Source organism: Arvicanthis niloticus, chromosome 23 (assembly GCF_011762505.2).
Source record: "Arvicanthis niloticus isolate mArvNil1 chromosome 23, mArvNil1.pat.X, whole genome shotgun sequence".
NCBI classification, from domain to species: Eukaryota; Metazoa; Chordata; class Mammalia; order Rodentia; family Muridae; genus Arvicanthis; species Arvicanthis niloticus.
Window position 1 is genome coordinate 36504469 of NC_133430.1, and position 14591 is coordinate 36519059.

A 14591-nucleotide genomic window follows, 5' to 3' on the forward strand; every position below is an offset into this window, starting at 1 on the left:
CATCAGTGGGAGAGGGCCCAGGGCCTCCCTCGTCACAGGTACCTTAGCTTATGCAGTGACTCACTGTAGTGAGAGACACTGGATAACCCAGGAAGTATTTCAGATGAGACCCTGTCACTTTCTAGTGGAAGTGCAGATTCAAACGCCAACCAATTTGTAGTTGATGAAGATATGAAAGTCTTCTTTCCCTTTGCTTTCCCCAATCAAAGGTCTATTCCACGGTTTCTTCACCCATAACTAAAGAACCAAGGGTGAAACACAGCATCCTCCCAACCATTTTGAAACGAGCCAATCACATTTCAGCATCCTTGACCCATGCTCGCGTCAAAGGCCTTGTCCAAGAGATCGAATAGCTGTTTCCGATGTTGCTTCCCAACTGAAAGCATTTTTTTTCTTTTTAAAGCTAGACAAATAGGGTCTTCAGTTTGGTTCCAATGCCCTGTGTCTCTTTTACTTCCTGTAATTGCTTAGATTTCTCTAGAAAAAAAAATCTCACCCGGCTACTTGGCCTTCTTTCCTTTGCAAGTTAGAGCTGGGAGGTTCACTGCACCAGGGGATTTGGAACTAGACAATAGCATGTAAAAATAAAACTTCTCAGAGCTGGAAAAAGATGAAGAGAGAGGCTTATTCCCAGAGATTCAGCCTTCAGAGCTCCGAGTAGACCTAGCACTAGGTTCCAGGTGGTTGGAGACCAGGATTCTCAAACAGAGAAATAAGGACATGTTAAGCAGGAATAAGCCTGCTACAAACATAAAGGCATATGGTTTAATACACTAATAAATGTGTTCTTTATCCACATATATGTTCTCTGTACTTTTTTGGTGTTTCAGGGTTTTTTTTTATTTTATTTTTTGAAATGGTAGTAACAACTAATTTTACAACTCTACTTTGACAAAAAAAATGCTTTAATTTTATTTAGACATCCAATGTCTCTAAGGTGCTCAGATCTCTTAGGAAAGATCTACCCTTGAGTGAAGGTCCATGATCTGTTATAGCTGAAGCCCAGGATAAAGGGCCTTCAATAGAAAGGCCAGGGCCCAGTTGCCTCTGTGTTAACTGACTATGCCCAAGGCCTTAAGAGACAGCCCCTTTTCCTAGGAGCCATTAAAAAATGGTGATAGCAGGCATACTGATTTTTTTCTTTTTAAAAATGTTGTTGTTGTTATCATTATTATTATTAATGTGTATGGGTGTTTTATTTGAATGTATGTTTGTGTATCACATGTACGTACTGCCTGTAGAGGTCAGGAGAGGGCGCTGGATTCCCTGAAACTGAATTTACAGATTATTGTAAGCTGCCATGTGGGTGCTGGGAATCAAACTTGGGTCCTCAGGAAGAGCAGCAAGTGCTCTTAACAACTGAGCCACCTCTCCAGCCCATAGCCACTGAGTTTTTCCCAAGGAGCCTTATCAAGTTTGTGTGTGTGTGCCTGCACGTGCGTTCATGTGTGCATGCATTGTGTGTGTGTGTGTGTGTGTGTGTGTTAAGAAGAATATGGATATAATGGATATGTGTATCTTTAGTGTGGAGACAGTTATAGGGGTGGATGACTTTTTTTTTTTTCTCCATTAGACCTGTATATATGCTCTGTGACACCAATTCAACATAACTGTTTATGGTCACAGCATCCTTTCAAGTAGAATTTCCTCAGATTTTTCTTTACTTACACGCCTGCCTACCAACCTACCTACCTACCTACTTACCTTCTTACTTAGCTGGTAGCCTGAAAAAAGAAAAAAAAATTTAAAGTCACCATTTTCCTAATCTGTTCAATACCTGTTTACGAGCATTTCTGATTGAGGAGTATGGGCAAAAGTTCAGATTTCACACTTGAGCAGTCTGAAAAGGGAGGCAACATTCATACTTGTGGCAATGCACTTGGCTGGAGTTCCATGTTCCCTTGGCTATTTTTACAGATATTTATGCTTAAAAAGAAGTTCCTCCCACCCAGCTTCATGGCCAAACTCTCTTTTGCATATATGATCTATGAGCTCTCTCTCTCTCTCTCTCTCTCTCTCTCTCTCTCTCTCCCTCTCTGGCAAGCAGATGTGCTGGGGTGAGAGGGGTTTATATTTGCCTTAGGGTTTAACTAAGTATGATATCTCTGGAGTAGAAATCTTCAGGGAAATCTGAAAGCAAAGAGACACAAAACTGTGCCTCACACCACCTAACGTCATTGAATGTTTGAGTGAACACAGGCATAAGTCTCCCATTCTGGCCAACTCTCCCTTAAGGACGTCTGTGTACCCTCACATACTCAAGCCACCTGCCCCTGAAGGTGACTGTAGGACCCCTCCCACATGTGACACAGGCCATGTCTAGGGCTCTGGCTTGGCCGTTTAAAGGAACGCCTATGAGGAGGCTAGCAGACAGCTCCTGCTCGTCCCCAGCTCCTGGCAGATTGCTTCAGAACTGTGTTTGTGGTCAGTATTCCTATTACACTGCAATACAGATGTCTGCTTGCAGTCGTGGTCTGAAGTGAAACTTTTTTAGCTGACTCCTAAATGCTTTAAGGAACTACTACACTGCAACATTCAGTATGGGGAAGAGTAATTCAAGACAGGGGTCATGCATTAATAAAAGAATGCTTCTTTCTTGTCATTTGTTTTATGACGGCGGCCTGGGATTCGTCCACCTCTTTTCACCTTCTTTCAGAACAAAGGCCTTACATGTGTGTCACACAATGTCCTCATCTCTGAAGCTACATCTTCAATGAGCTCCTAATTTGGGGCTTGTGAGTACAGGAAGAGACATTAAGTGTCTGGTACAATTGTAATCCAGAGGGGGGGGGGCGGGTCAACGAAGGCTTGTGTCTTCCCAGTGACAAAGACTGAGTCTTTGAAAAGTACAAAGTAGATTCTGAGAGAAACCATCATCAGGAAGGAAACACTGGCTACTCAAGTTCAAGCCCCCCGACAACCTATGGCAATGAGGGAAGCCACAGATAAAAATCAAGATTAGGACTTGAGTCTATAGTATTGCTCATATGAACAACATATTGGCTCATCCCTCAAGTGTTCAATAACTTTAGAGTGCCTCCTGAGTAGAAGATGAAAATACCATTATAAAGTCTATTCAAATAAACTGCCTATATGAAATGGCCACTTCCTTTCAATCTGTTGAAATAAAAGAGTCATAATATTTATTTCATCAAGAGGGTGTGAGGCTTAGCCAGGATTAATTTATTTCATTACTCCTTCTTGGGCACTTCAAAATTTATATAATGCCATATGTGGTTTGCAGGACCAGACTTCACGGGGATTTACTGGGAAATGCTCTGAAGGTTTCATCAGGTTTTGCATCATTTCCAAGCACAGCCACCTACGCTCCAACTTTCTGAGTCGTCACAGGGCATCAGGTGCTTCAAAACCTTCCCAAATGTTAGTCTTGGCCAACTCACTGTGTATACTGCTGCCTCTTTTTTTTTTTTTTTTAAAGTTTATCCATTTATTTTATGTATATGAGTACACTATAGCTGTCTTCAGACACACCAGAAGAGGGCATCAGATCCCATTACAGATGATTGTGAGCCACCATGTGGTTGCTGGGAATTGAACTCAGGACCTCAGGAAGAGCAAGCAGTGCTCTTAACCACTGAGCCATCTCTCCAGCCCATCTTGCTGCTTCTTTAATCCTCCCAGAACCGTTACCAGTGGTAGAGCCTTCTACTAACTCTGCATTTACTAGTTATTGATGCTCTTATAGAACACAGCATCTTCATGGCTGACTTTCCAAGCACACTGAGCAACGAGGAGAGATCACCTACACTTCTTCATTCTTTGATTCTCGCATCTTCCACAATAAAGTGCAGATTGAGGGTGATTCAATAAAATTCAAACAAATGCTGGGGGGAACCCTCTGCTCAGTTACAAGGCAGAATCCAGCCTGTGCCACTGCATGACTACCTTCCAGCTGTTCTGTGCTGGGCACCATCCTAACATCTTCCCTTTCTGCCCATCCTCAGTTAGCTGTTACTGAAAGCATGGGCCCTCAGCCTTGCTAGTTCATTAGAATCCCCTGGGTGAGCTTTACACATGAAATGGATGCAGATGCTTATGTGTGCTCTCCTGTTCCACCTGCCCAAGCAGAGACTTTGCTTTAGCTAGTCAACGTGGAGCTCTGGCATGGGTATTTTATAAAAGCTCTCGCACTGAAGCTGCAATGCAGCCAGGCTTGAGAACTACCGGCTGGAACTACTCAGGTCCCACTAGCCTCTCCTAGTGTCTTCTCAGGATGCCCCTGATGATTTCCTTAGATTCACAGTGGTTACTGATACAGCCATTCATGCAGAAGTTACCCAGACACCACCCTGTGGTAGCACTTCAGTATCCCTTACTCTGGACTCCCTCTTGATTATTCATGGATGTATACATGTGCAAATACAAAATCCTCTGTCCTTGACTGGAAGGCGCTCAAAGATCAGAACTATGCCTTCTTCTTCCTGGCACCTCTATGCCATGCACTTGGTGAGCTCACACATATTTTCGGATGATTTTAAAGGTCAAGGATAAGAGTAAAACCTAGTAGGGGCCACTTTCATTCTACTAGAAAATCGTGTTTTCAGTTAGAAGAAAAATACTGCAAAATGACTAGAGCAGGGTTGAAGCAGTGCAGGGAAGGTGTAAATAAAAGCCTAGTAGGAAAAAAAAAAAAAAAAAAAAAAAAACGCCCTGAATTAGCTCAAAAGAAAGCATATTGTAGCTTCTTAAGAAGGTTTTTGCAAACACGGAAGGCAGAATAAACAAGAGTCTGAACTTGGCTTGTACCCTGATAAGGAGATTTCTTAGTTATATAATTTTACAAAGTTTCCATCATGTAAAGAAAATAATCAGCCAAGGGGCGGGGAAGCTCCTTCCTCTGGACAATACAATTTAACTCCTAGGCTGCTCGGCTTGACCTGACCTGTGCTGGCCCCATGATCCCAGACTAAGCCTAATATTCAGGATAAAACATAATCCTCACTCCATAAGTTTGATGCCCTTGGTAAAGTGGTCTCTGTTTGCAGACGGAACACAAAATACAAACTGAGGCACACAAACGATACCTGCTGTCTTCGAGTTGGTGTCTCAGAAGTTTGGCTATCCTAAAATGGCCCTACATGCTCTCCTGCTGGGAAGCACCATAAGAAGGTATTTCTAGACTAACTTGAAAGGATTGTTTTGTTACCCAGATCACCAAAAAGCCTTATCTTTATATGGCTTCACTGTGTTGTCATGAACTAAGACCACAGGAAAGAGCAAGTGAGTCACTAAGCTCACTATGTGATAAGGCCATTAGACTGAGACATGTTTCCTACATCCTGGGTACTATAATCCTAGGTATTAGGTCACACGTTTAACAATGTATTTCTCCTGAGAAATTAAATGCATGTTATTTTGTCTGGATTGTTAGTCGGGTCTTATTTTTATTAATTGCTCGTTGTTTGAAAACAAGACTCAAAGGCATTCAAGCCTGCTGCTGACTGATTAGTAACCAAGGCAACACGTTTTCCTTTGTAGATCATACCAATGACCCATCTAATGGGATATGAGTTCATAGACTGTCACTGATCCATCCACACTTTGTTCTTGTGCCTTCTTGTGATCAGTGGCCTGTGTTTGACCCTAACAGCCAAGAGCCACCCAAATCCTCAAGTCACCAAAGATACAAAAACAAACAAACAAACAAACAAACAAACAAATAACAAACACTGGTTCTGTCAAGTACTTTCTGTTGGCTCTGACGAAATAGACATGGGTGAACATGTTATAAGGAGACCAAAAATATGGTTTTAACTTTATTTATTTATAAATTTTATCTAGAGTTAGAAAAACTAGAATCTGGAAGCCTGGATTCCATGGTACTATATGTGAAAGATCACAGAATCAGTATGTTTCAGGAAGAAAGCCATCTCAAATTGAAGGCAGAGATACTATGGGTTTTCAAGAAGTAGGGTCCATGAAGTGAAAGAATCAATACTGATGTTGAGAACACAAAGGTCCCTGTAACTTACAGATAAGCACTAAGGAAACCAGCAATGTTAAACACACAGGCTTGTCTCTTCCATGGAAGGGATGTATACCTGTTCTGTATACTAGAAGGCCGGGAGTGGATATACAGTTAATAACCCGGTGACCTTTGCTATCTGTAGGGCCAGGCCTTACCCGAATCCCCCAGATTGTTTATTTCAGACTCTTCCTCCTTAGACCTTTATCTTTAACTTTGTTTCTCAGTGAATAGAATCCATCCTCACGGATGTCACATGTACTTTATAGCCTGATGACCTCTATGTTATCTGTATGACCAAGACCACACCAGATCCTAGGCCCTTAAGCAACAGGGTCAATCTTTATAGACAAGGTCACATGTGCTTTGCAAAAGAGTTTTGATATAGTCATGCCTTAAGTTTTACTGTACACATGGGATTAAGATAACCTTTACCAGGAAACTTATTCCCAAAGTTGTGTTGCATTTCAATATATCTAGAATAAGCTGCTTGGTGTCACTTTCGTAGTTTGAACCAACACCAGCTAAGTCATGTTAACTGGATTTCCCTTTCTTGCCTCATGAGGACTGATACTCTGCCAGCCCTGGTGGTCACAGAGACCTCCACCCACACCGATTCACAAAGAATGTTGCTATTTTCAGTGCTTTTTCTGATAGCTACAAACTGCTAATTTACCGACATTCACCACCTAAGGGATATACCAATGGTCATCAAGTTCTCCAGAAATAATGTGAATATATTCCATCAAAAAAAGTGCTGGCCTCAGAACCAGGATACTGGAACCACAGTGGAAAGATGTCTCTGAGGTAACAGATGTTCTAGGGCCTGAAAACACAAGAATGCTTCCTTGGATGGAATAACCAGCTTTATCTTCTCAGAACAGGGCTGACCTAGTGTCCAGGCTGAAATGTTGTTTACACAGGCCCAAGAAAATCAAGAGGAATCCCCTGGTCTGTAACCAAGGACATCCATAAAGTTGTCTGGAAGAGGCAAATAAATGCCCATGCCTGTATTTGATGATTCCTGCCTCCTTGCTAGAAAAAGAGTCAATTTATCTCCTGCTATAAAAGCAACACCATCCTGCCCCATCTCCTTTGGAAAGGCCAACCAGTGCCACCCCCTTCTTTATTAACCTGGATTCTCTGTGTATTTAGCTGGCAAATGTAGCATGTAAATTCTGCTCCACTCAAAACATCAGGGTATCCACCCGATCTTCTCCTTTGCCCCGTTTCCTGAGAGATACTAACTCAGCCTGGTCAAAAAGTGGGATAAAGTTGAGGCAGGGCATCAGGAGATATTAACTTGTGTGTTTTAAAAGAGCAGGCTCTAGGGTTCCTTTCTCTGGAGCTGGGAGTGAAGATGAAGAAGGAGGTGGATGTTTATTACATTCTGAATAGAGAGATTCTCTCGTGAGGCCAGAAACCTAAACAGGGGCCCTGAGAAAGCCATCATGCTTTCAGAGCATCCTCCGATGTCACTTGGTTCTTTAAACCACTAGCAAATGTGGCAATGTAAAAGCATCCACAATCTGGGCTTATGTACTGAGCAGAAGTTGTCCATCCTAAGGTCTCAAAACACACACATGCTAAGAAGAAGCATGGCAACTATTTAATTTGCTCACAAATTAGCTAGTCTTCAACAAATATCTAACGGAATAATCACTTAGAGTTGGAGGATTTTAAATCCCTCTAAGCGTGGTCCCCAGTCATCCACAGATGTCGAGGAAACGCTAACCACAGGACCCACTCTCAAACGGTTTTCCTGTGTTATGGCCAACTCCCCTCCTATTCAGGCCTCCCTCCCATTTGATTGTAGTTGCTGTTAGGACAAGAGAGTTTTCCTTATGGTCCTCTAGTCAGTCAGCACTCACCCAGGACAGATATGGTGGTGACCACCTTCAGATGCTCTGATTTCTAGTTCATCTTTTTCTCTGACTTTCACACTTGAAGAACTCTGTGGGAGCACTCACTCACCTGCTTTCTCTCTGAATCAAGGTACTGGAGAATCAGCCGGGTGTTCACACAGTGACCCCATGTGTTTCCTAGTGCAGCTACCAAACAGCTGGATCCAGAAGTGCCTACAAGGAGACAGAGCAAAAACCAGTTTACAGAGCCCCTGCCTTCCATGGCATTTGACTTAAGCTCAGTCATTATTCTTACTCAGAAGAGCACTCAAGGCTCAGTCCATCAGAACCAAAGTGGATGAATTAGAGGAAGCTGGCACTCAGGAACTGGGGACTAAATAAAAGTCCTCCCACCATTGAGATGTCATCTCCTATCAATGAGGAGACTGAGAACATAGATGCTCACTGAGTTAGCTGAAACAAAATGAGGCATCGTTTGTAGCCTCCTCACGGTACCATCGCATCTGCACTCCTCCATGGTCAAGTACTTAAGTGGTCCTCCTTCCCAGGACAGACAAAGTTTAAGGTAGTACCAGTTCCACTGAGCCACAAGTTCTTGGGTCTAAAAACCCCAGCAGAGAAATGATGTTCAATGGGTCATAGCCAGAGGTGATTTTTATTTAAAAAAAAAAAAAAAAAGATTTATTTATTGTATGTATGTGAGTACACTGTTGCTGTCTTCAGACACACCAGAAAAGGGTATCATATCCCATTACAGATGGTTGTGAGCAACCATGTGGTTGCTGGGAACTGAACTCAGGACCTTGGGAAGAGCAGACAGTGCTCTTAACCGCTGAACCATCTCTCCAGCCCTCCAGAGGTGATTTTGTTGGCTAATGCCTAAGTGGGAAGGCTATTGTCATCTAGAAGGTAGAGGCCAGTGTTGTTGCTGAATGACCTGTAATGCACAGAACAGGACTCTGACAAAGGTCTACTCACCCCTCAGTAACAGTCCTGGAACCCCAAAGTTAGATAATGAATGCACCGGGTGGAAATCAATAAATCAGACTTCAATAAGGAGATTTAAAGAATTTAGCACAGAATAGAAAAGAGTAAAATTTAAAGTACCCCTGGCTCATAAGTACACAATCCAAAACACGAACAGAGGAAGGTGAAAATAAATGATCTGGCTGTGGGAATCTGATTACCTCACCCTCTGATTTAATTCTGTTGGTCCTCCATGCCAGAGGATAAGATGCTAATGCCTAAACAGTCTATTCTGCAGGCTTTGTCTTCTGCCCCTGCCCCTCCCCTCTCTGAGCTCCCTCTCTGAATGGCTTCCTGTGACCTTTCCACTTCTCAGTTCTCACCAGCCTTGACCTCTAATCAGCAGGTGATAAAGCGCCCCACTCCTGGCTACAGCCTCTTCTGGCCTTCTCTGTTGACTTTGACCCTGGAGAGCACTTCTTTACCCTTTCTGTCTTTCATCTCCCTCTTCTTCATCTGGGTGAACCACAGGGTACTGGGTATGGCCAGTGTTTTTTTTTTTTTTTTTTCCTATTTAATACTAAATGCTATTGGGTGGTGAAATAAATGTTCATTATTAGTAAGAGGCCAGGTCTTTCTTACCTCAGAGATGAAATCACTTCCAATTTCCTTGAGATATACAACCTTCCCATCCTCCTTCCACTGTCTCCTCCATACAGTGGTGTATGTGCGTTACTCATGGTACTGAGTTACAGAAGGGTATTTTCCTACAAGTAGATACCACACTTTGAATACATTCTCTGATATCTGTCTGGTTTTGCCTTTCTTTCTTCTCCTTCCTTATAAGCCACCTTTGTTTTACTGTTTCTTATCCATACCATATGTACATATATAATTTTATGGATCCATATAAAATCTAGGAATTAGGAGTAAGACAAAATATGTAATATTTGCCTTTTGGGGACTCAATTTACTTAATACAAATATCTCCAACTGCATCCATTTTACTGCAAATGGTATAACTTTATTTTTCTTCATGACTGAAAAAGATTCCATGTGTCTCTGTATACTGTGTTTTCTGTAACCAGCCCTCTGCTATAGACATAGGTTGATTCCATAATTCAGCTATTGTTTTTATGTGTATGAGTGTTTTGTCTGCATGTATGTATGGGCACCATGTGGGTGCATGGTGTCCACTGGGGCCAGAAGAGGGTGTCAGGTCCCCTGTAACTGGAGTTATGGACAGTTGTGAGTCACCATGTGGGTGCTGAGAGTGGAACCTAGGTCCTCTGGAAGAGCAGTGAATGTTCTTCACTGCTCAACTCCAGCCCCTCTTCTGATTTTTTTAAAAAGAAAAGCCAAAAATAAATGTTTTGAGCCAATTTTCCTGATTTAAAAGTGTTGACTTGGCCTGAGACTATTATTGTTCAGTGGTAGAGTACTTGCTTACCACATACAAGGTCCCGGGTAAAATACCATAGCACCACACATAAAATTTCCCTTAATATTTACATTTTAAGGTTTTTGTTGTTGTTCTGTTTTGTTTTGTTTGTATTTGTTTTTCAAGACGGGGTCTCTTTGTGTAGATCTCATTGTCCAGGAATCAGTTCTGTATACCAGGCCGGCCTTGAACTTACAGTGATTTGCCTGCCTCTGCCTCTAAGTGCTGGGATTAAAGTCATGCAGCACCAGCACTCAGCTAAACAGATAGGCTTCATGCTCATCAAGATTTTCTATGTCCTCATAGAAAATGTATGGTATGACCTCATGTCTAAAATCGACCCTGTGTCCAGAGCTGCCTCTCAAATGCCAACTTCTCTTATCATCACATAAATAATTATTGCCTTCCTCCTCTAAAGTTAAAAAAAAATACCTTTTAAAATTCTCTCATTTACCTCTGTTTTCCATTGTGGCATATTATTTGTGTGACTTTTGTATAATATACATTATAAATGAGCTAGGGGCATGTCTGGTTTGTGCCAGCAGGCCCTGTATCATTTAACACAAGGATGCTTATGCTGACTAAATGACTAATAAGTTATTTCCACTCGATGCCAAGCCATGTTATAGACTTGTTTTAACAGCATATTTACATTCTTAATTCTACCTTAAGCTAAAATTAATAGGTTTGCATTTTTTCAAGCAAACTGTAGAAGCTAGCTGTTTATACATCTCCTAAGTGAGAGGATTAAGTGAAGCTATGCTCTACAGTTTGCCAAGAAAAGGCTACATGTGAATAATTAGGGGTTACTAATTGGTTAAGAACTTGCAACTTTTTATTTTTTGGTGGTGATAAAACTGGAGGAGTGTCCTAGTTTTAAAGGAAGACAAAGGATAGTTTTAGAGATCAGAGACACATTCAGGGCATGGGTGACTGTTTTAAACATTTCATAAAAGTAAATAAATAAGCAAGTGGTTATAAAACAAACAAAAATAAAGCAAACCAAAAAAATTCTATAACACTAGGCCAATGAGAATGGGATGGATCGGTAGCAGATACTTGGCTGTTCTTTGGTCAGATATATTTGGGTCCTAATCAAGGGCTGCAAGGGCAAATGACGGAGAAAAGCTTCCAGGGAAAACTCTAAATGAGTGACCTTGAGGAGATAATGTTTCAGAAGCACTTACAAGCATCAGGCCAGTGTAAGAAGAACCCCAGCAAGGCTTTGAAAGTTAATAATGATGAAGACAATGCTTTCAATTTTACTATATGCTAGGCACTACGTAAACCCCTCAAATAGAGACGGCTTATACTGTTTAAATTTCATATCTCAGTACACATGTTTTTGAGCTCTACAGCAGCCTATGAGATAGCAAGACTATCAGTTCTATTGACAGACTTAAGCCATGAGAGATGAAGTCAGTTCCTCAAAGTCACATAGATTGATTAATGGCAGAGCTAGGGTTCAAAACTAGGCTGCTAACACCTACTTCGATTAGCCTTCTCTGGGCTCATCATGTCTTGAAGATTAAATATCTTGTTATTCTCCTGTGCACAGGGGCCGAGAAGGGTCCTGGGTTACCCAAAGGCCCATCTCAGGAATGGTCCTGACAAGCTATCTTATCATTCCTATGACACTGCATGTCACTCAGACTCCACAGTCAGCTTCCTCTGTTCTGATGTTCAGTGATAACCCAGGGCAAGATGTCTCCACAAAGACAGCATATGCATGCCCTCCCTGGCTTGGCAAGTTATTTAACTTTGCTCAACTGGCCTAGCAGCTGCAGTCACACAAGTTAGGTGGCCTACAGCTGATCTTCCCTGGTTGGAGAGGAAGATAGTTCCGTTCACAGGGCTTCAAACACAAGAGAAGAACTGGAGGTGGCCCTGGTGGTAGGATCACTTGAGACGGGTCAATAGGGAGGCTATCAGTTATGATACATTCATGGCCTTGTTTCCCATAGGAGAACTTAGTGGTCTTTTCTGTCCTTAGAGTTTTTAGCATTCCCATGAGAGGGCTGGAACAAATGATCATTAATGCTGTTTATGCAAAATTCAAAGCAGGGAGAGAGTGCTTACTGGCTTTTTGTAAAAGGTGATTTCCTGGCAGATCCTGGGTGGCAGCTCTGCATCCAATCTCTCAGAACCCAGAGGAAGCAGGGCTCCCAGGAGCTTTAACCCAGGCAGTATCTTAGGTAAGGAGACAACAACACCAGCCCCAAACAGGAAGTAACTGGGACCCACTGGGACCCAGGAATTCACTCCTGGTCTGGAGCACTGGTTCCTTTTGGTCTGGGCCCGAGCACTGAGCAGATCTTGGGCCTCAGTTCTAAGCCCAGTAGCAACACTCACCCCACACAGTTCTGATACAACCAAGATAATAGGAAAGACAGGCTCAGGTCAGAGACAGGGCAGATAGCACTAAGGAGATCCAGATGGCAAAGGGCAAGTGTAAGAACATAAGCATCAGCAACCCAGGGTACTTGGCATCATTAGAAACTAGTTCTCCCACACTAGAAAATCCTGAATTCCCCATATCACCAGGAAAGCAAGATTCAGATTTAAAATCACTTCTAATGATGATGATAGAGGACTTTAAGAAGGACATAAATATCACTCTCAAAGAAATTGAGAACACAGGTAAACAGGTAGAAGCCCTTAAAGAGGAAACACAAAAATCCCTTAAAGAACACAACCAAACAGGTGAAGGAATTGAACAAAACCATCTAGGATATAAACATGGAAGTAGAAACAATAAAGAAATCGCAAAGGGAGACTACCCTTGAGATAGAAAACCTAGGAAAGAAATCAGGAGTCAAAGATGCAAGTATCACCAACAGAATACAAGAGATAGAAGAGAGAAGCTCAGGTGCAGAAGATACCATAAAAAATATTGACACAACTGTCAAAGAAAACGCAAAATGCAAAAAGTTCTTAACACAAAACATCCAGAAAATCCAGGACACAATGAGAAGACCAAGCCTAAGGATAATAGATATAGAAGAGAGTGAAGATTCCCAACTTAAAGGGCCAATAATATCTTCAACAAAATTATAGAAGAAAACTTCTCTAACATAAAGAACGAGATGCCCATAAACATACAAGAAGCCTACAGAACGCCAAATACAGTAGACCAGAAAAGAAATACCTCCCATCACATAATAATCATAACACCAAATGCACAAAACAAAGAAAGAATATAAAATGCAGTAAGGGAAAAAGGCCAAGTAACATATAAAGGCAGACCTATCAGAATTACACCAGACTTCTCACCAGATACTATAAAAGTGAGAAGATCCTGGACAGATGTCATACAGGCCCTAAGAGAACACAAATGCCAGCCCAGACTACTATACCCAGCAAAACTCTCAATTACCATAGATGGAAAAACCAAGATATTCCATGACAAAACCAAATTTATACAATATCTTTACACAAACCCAGCATTACAAAGGATAATAGCAGGAAAGGTCCAATACAAGGAGGAAAATTATACCCTAGAAAGAGCAAGAAAGTAACCCTCTTCCAACAAATACAAAAGAAGATAGCCACACAAACAATGCCACCACTAATAACAAAAATAACAGGAAGGAACAATCTCCTCTCCTTAATATCTCCTAACATCAATGGACTCAATTCCCCAATTAAAAGACATAGGCTAATGGACTGGATACGTAAACAGGACCCAGCATTTTGCTACATACAGGAAACCCACCTCAGTGACAAAGACAGACACTACCTTATAGTAAAAGGCTGGAAAACAATTTTTCAAGCAAATGGTCCTAAGAAACAAGCTGGAGTAGCCATTCTAAAACCTCCATCCTGAGAACACAAAGGGAAGGACTCATGGCTCCACCTGTATAGGTAGTTGAGGGTGGCCTTGTCAGGCATCAGTGGAAGTGGAGGGCCTTGGTGCCTGAAAGTTTGGATTCCCTAGTGCTGGGGAATTTGAGAGCAGGGGGGTGGGAATGGGAGGATGGTGGGAACACACTCTCATAGAAATAGGAGGAGGGAGAATGGGATAAGGAGTTTTTTTTGGGGGGGGGGAGAATGGGAGAGGAGATAACATTGAAAGGTAAATAAATAAAATATCCAATTAAAAAAAAAACAGATAATGGGTCTGGCAATTGTAGTTGAGCAGTCAAGACCTTTTGTCAACAATTTATTACAGGGATTTTGTATAATCCTCAAGGACAAGGTATTGTAGAAGAGGCCCATGGAACTCTAAAAAGATTGGTGAGACATACTGTTGCTGAGACAAAGAATGATGCCAATCTGTGAGCTTGCTGAGTGCCCTGACAAGGGTGACTGGGGAGCTGTATTGGACATATAT

General features: G+C 41.9%; 1 protein-coding gene across 4 annotated transcripts in view; it reads right to left on the reverse strand.

Moving 5' to 3' along the window:
• The window catches only part of Rad51b (RAD51 paralog B), a 494355-nt gene that overhangs the window by 39455 nt on the left and 440309 nt on the right, over positions 1–14591 (reverse strand). For all 4 annotated transcript variants that reach the window (XR_013106749.1, XR_013106750.1, XR_013106751.1 and 1 more), the window contains exon 9: positions 7961–8064. Coding sequence is in view for 1 of the 4 variants with exons in the window: in XM_076921851.1 (XP_076777966.1) it covers positions 7961–8064 (104 nt within the window). In the remaining 3 variants the exon portion in view is untranslated. The remainder of the gene's footprint in view (positions 1–7960; positions 8065–14591) is intronic.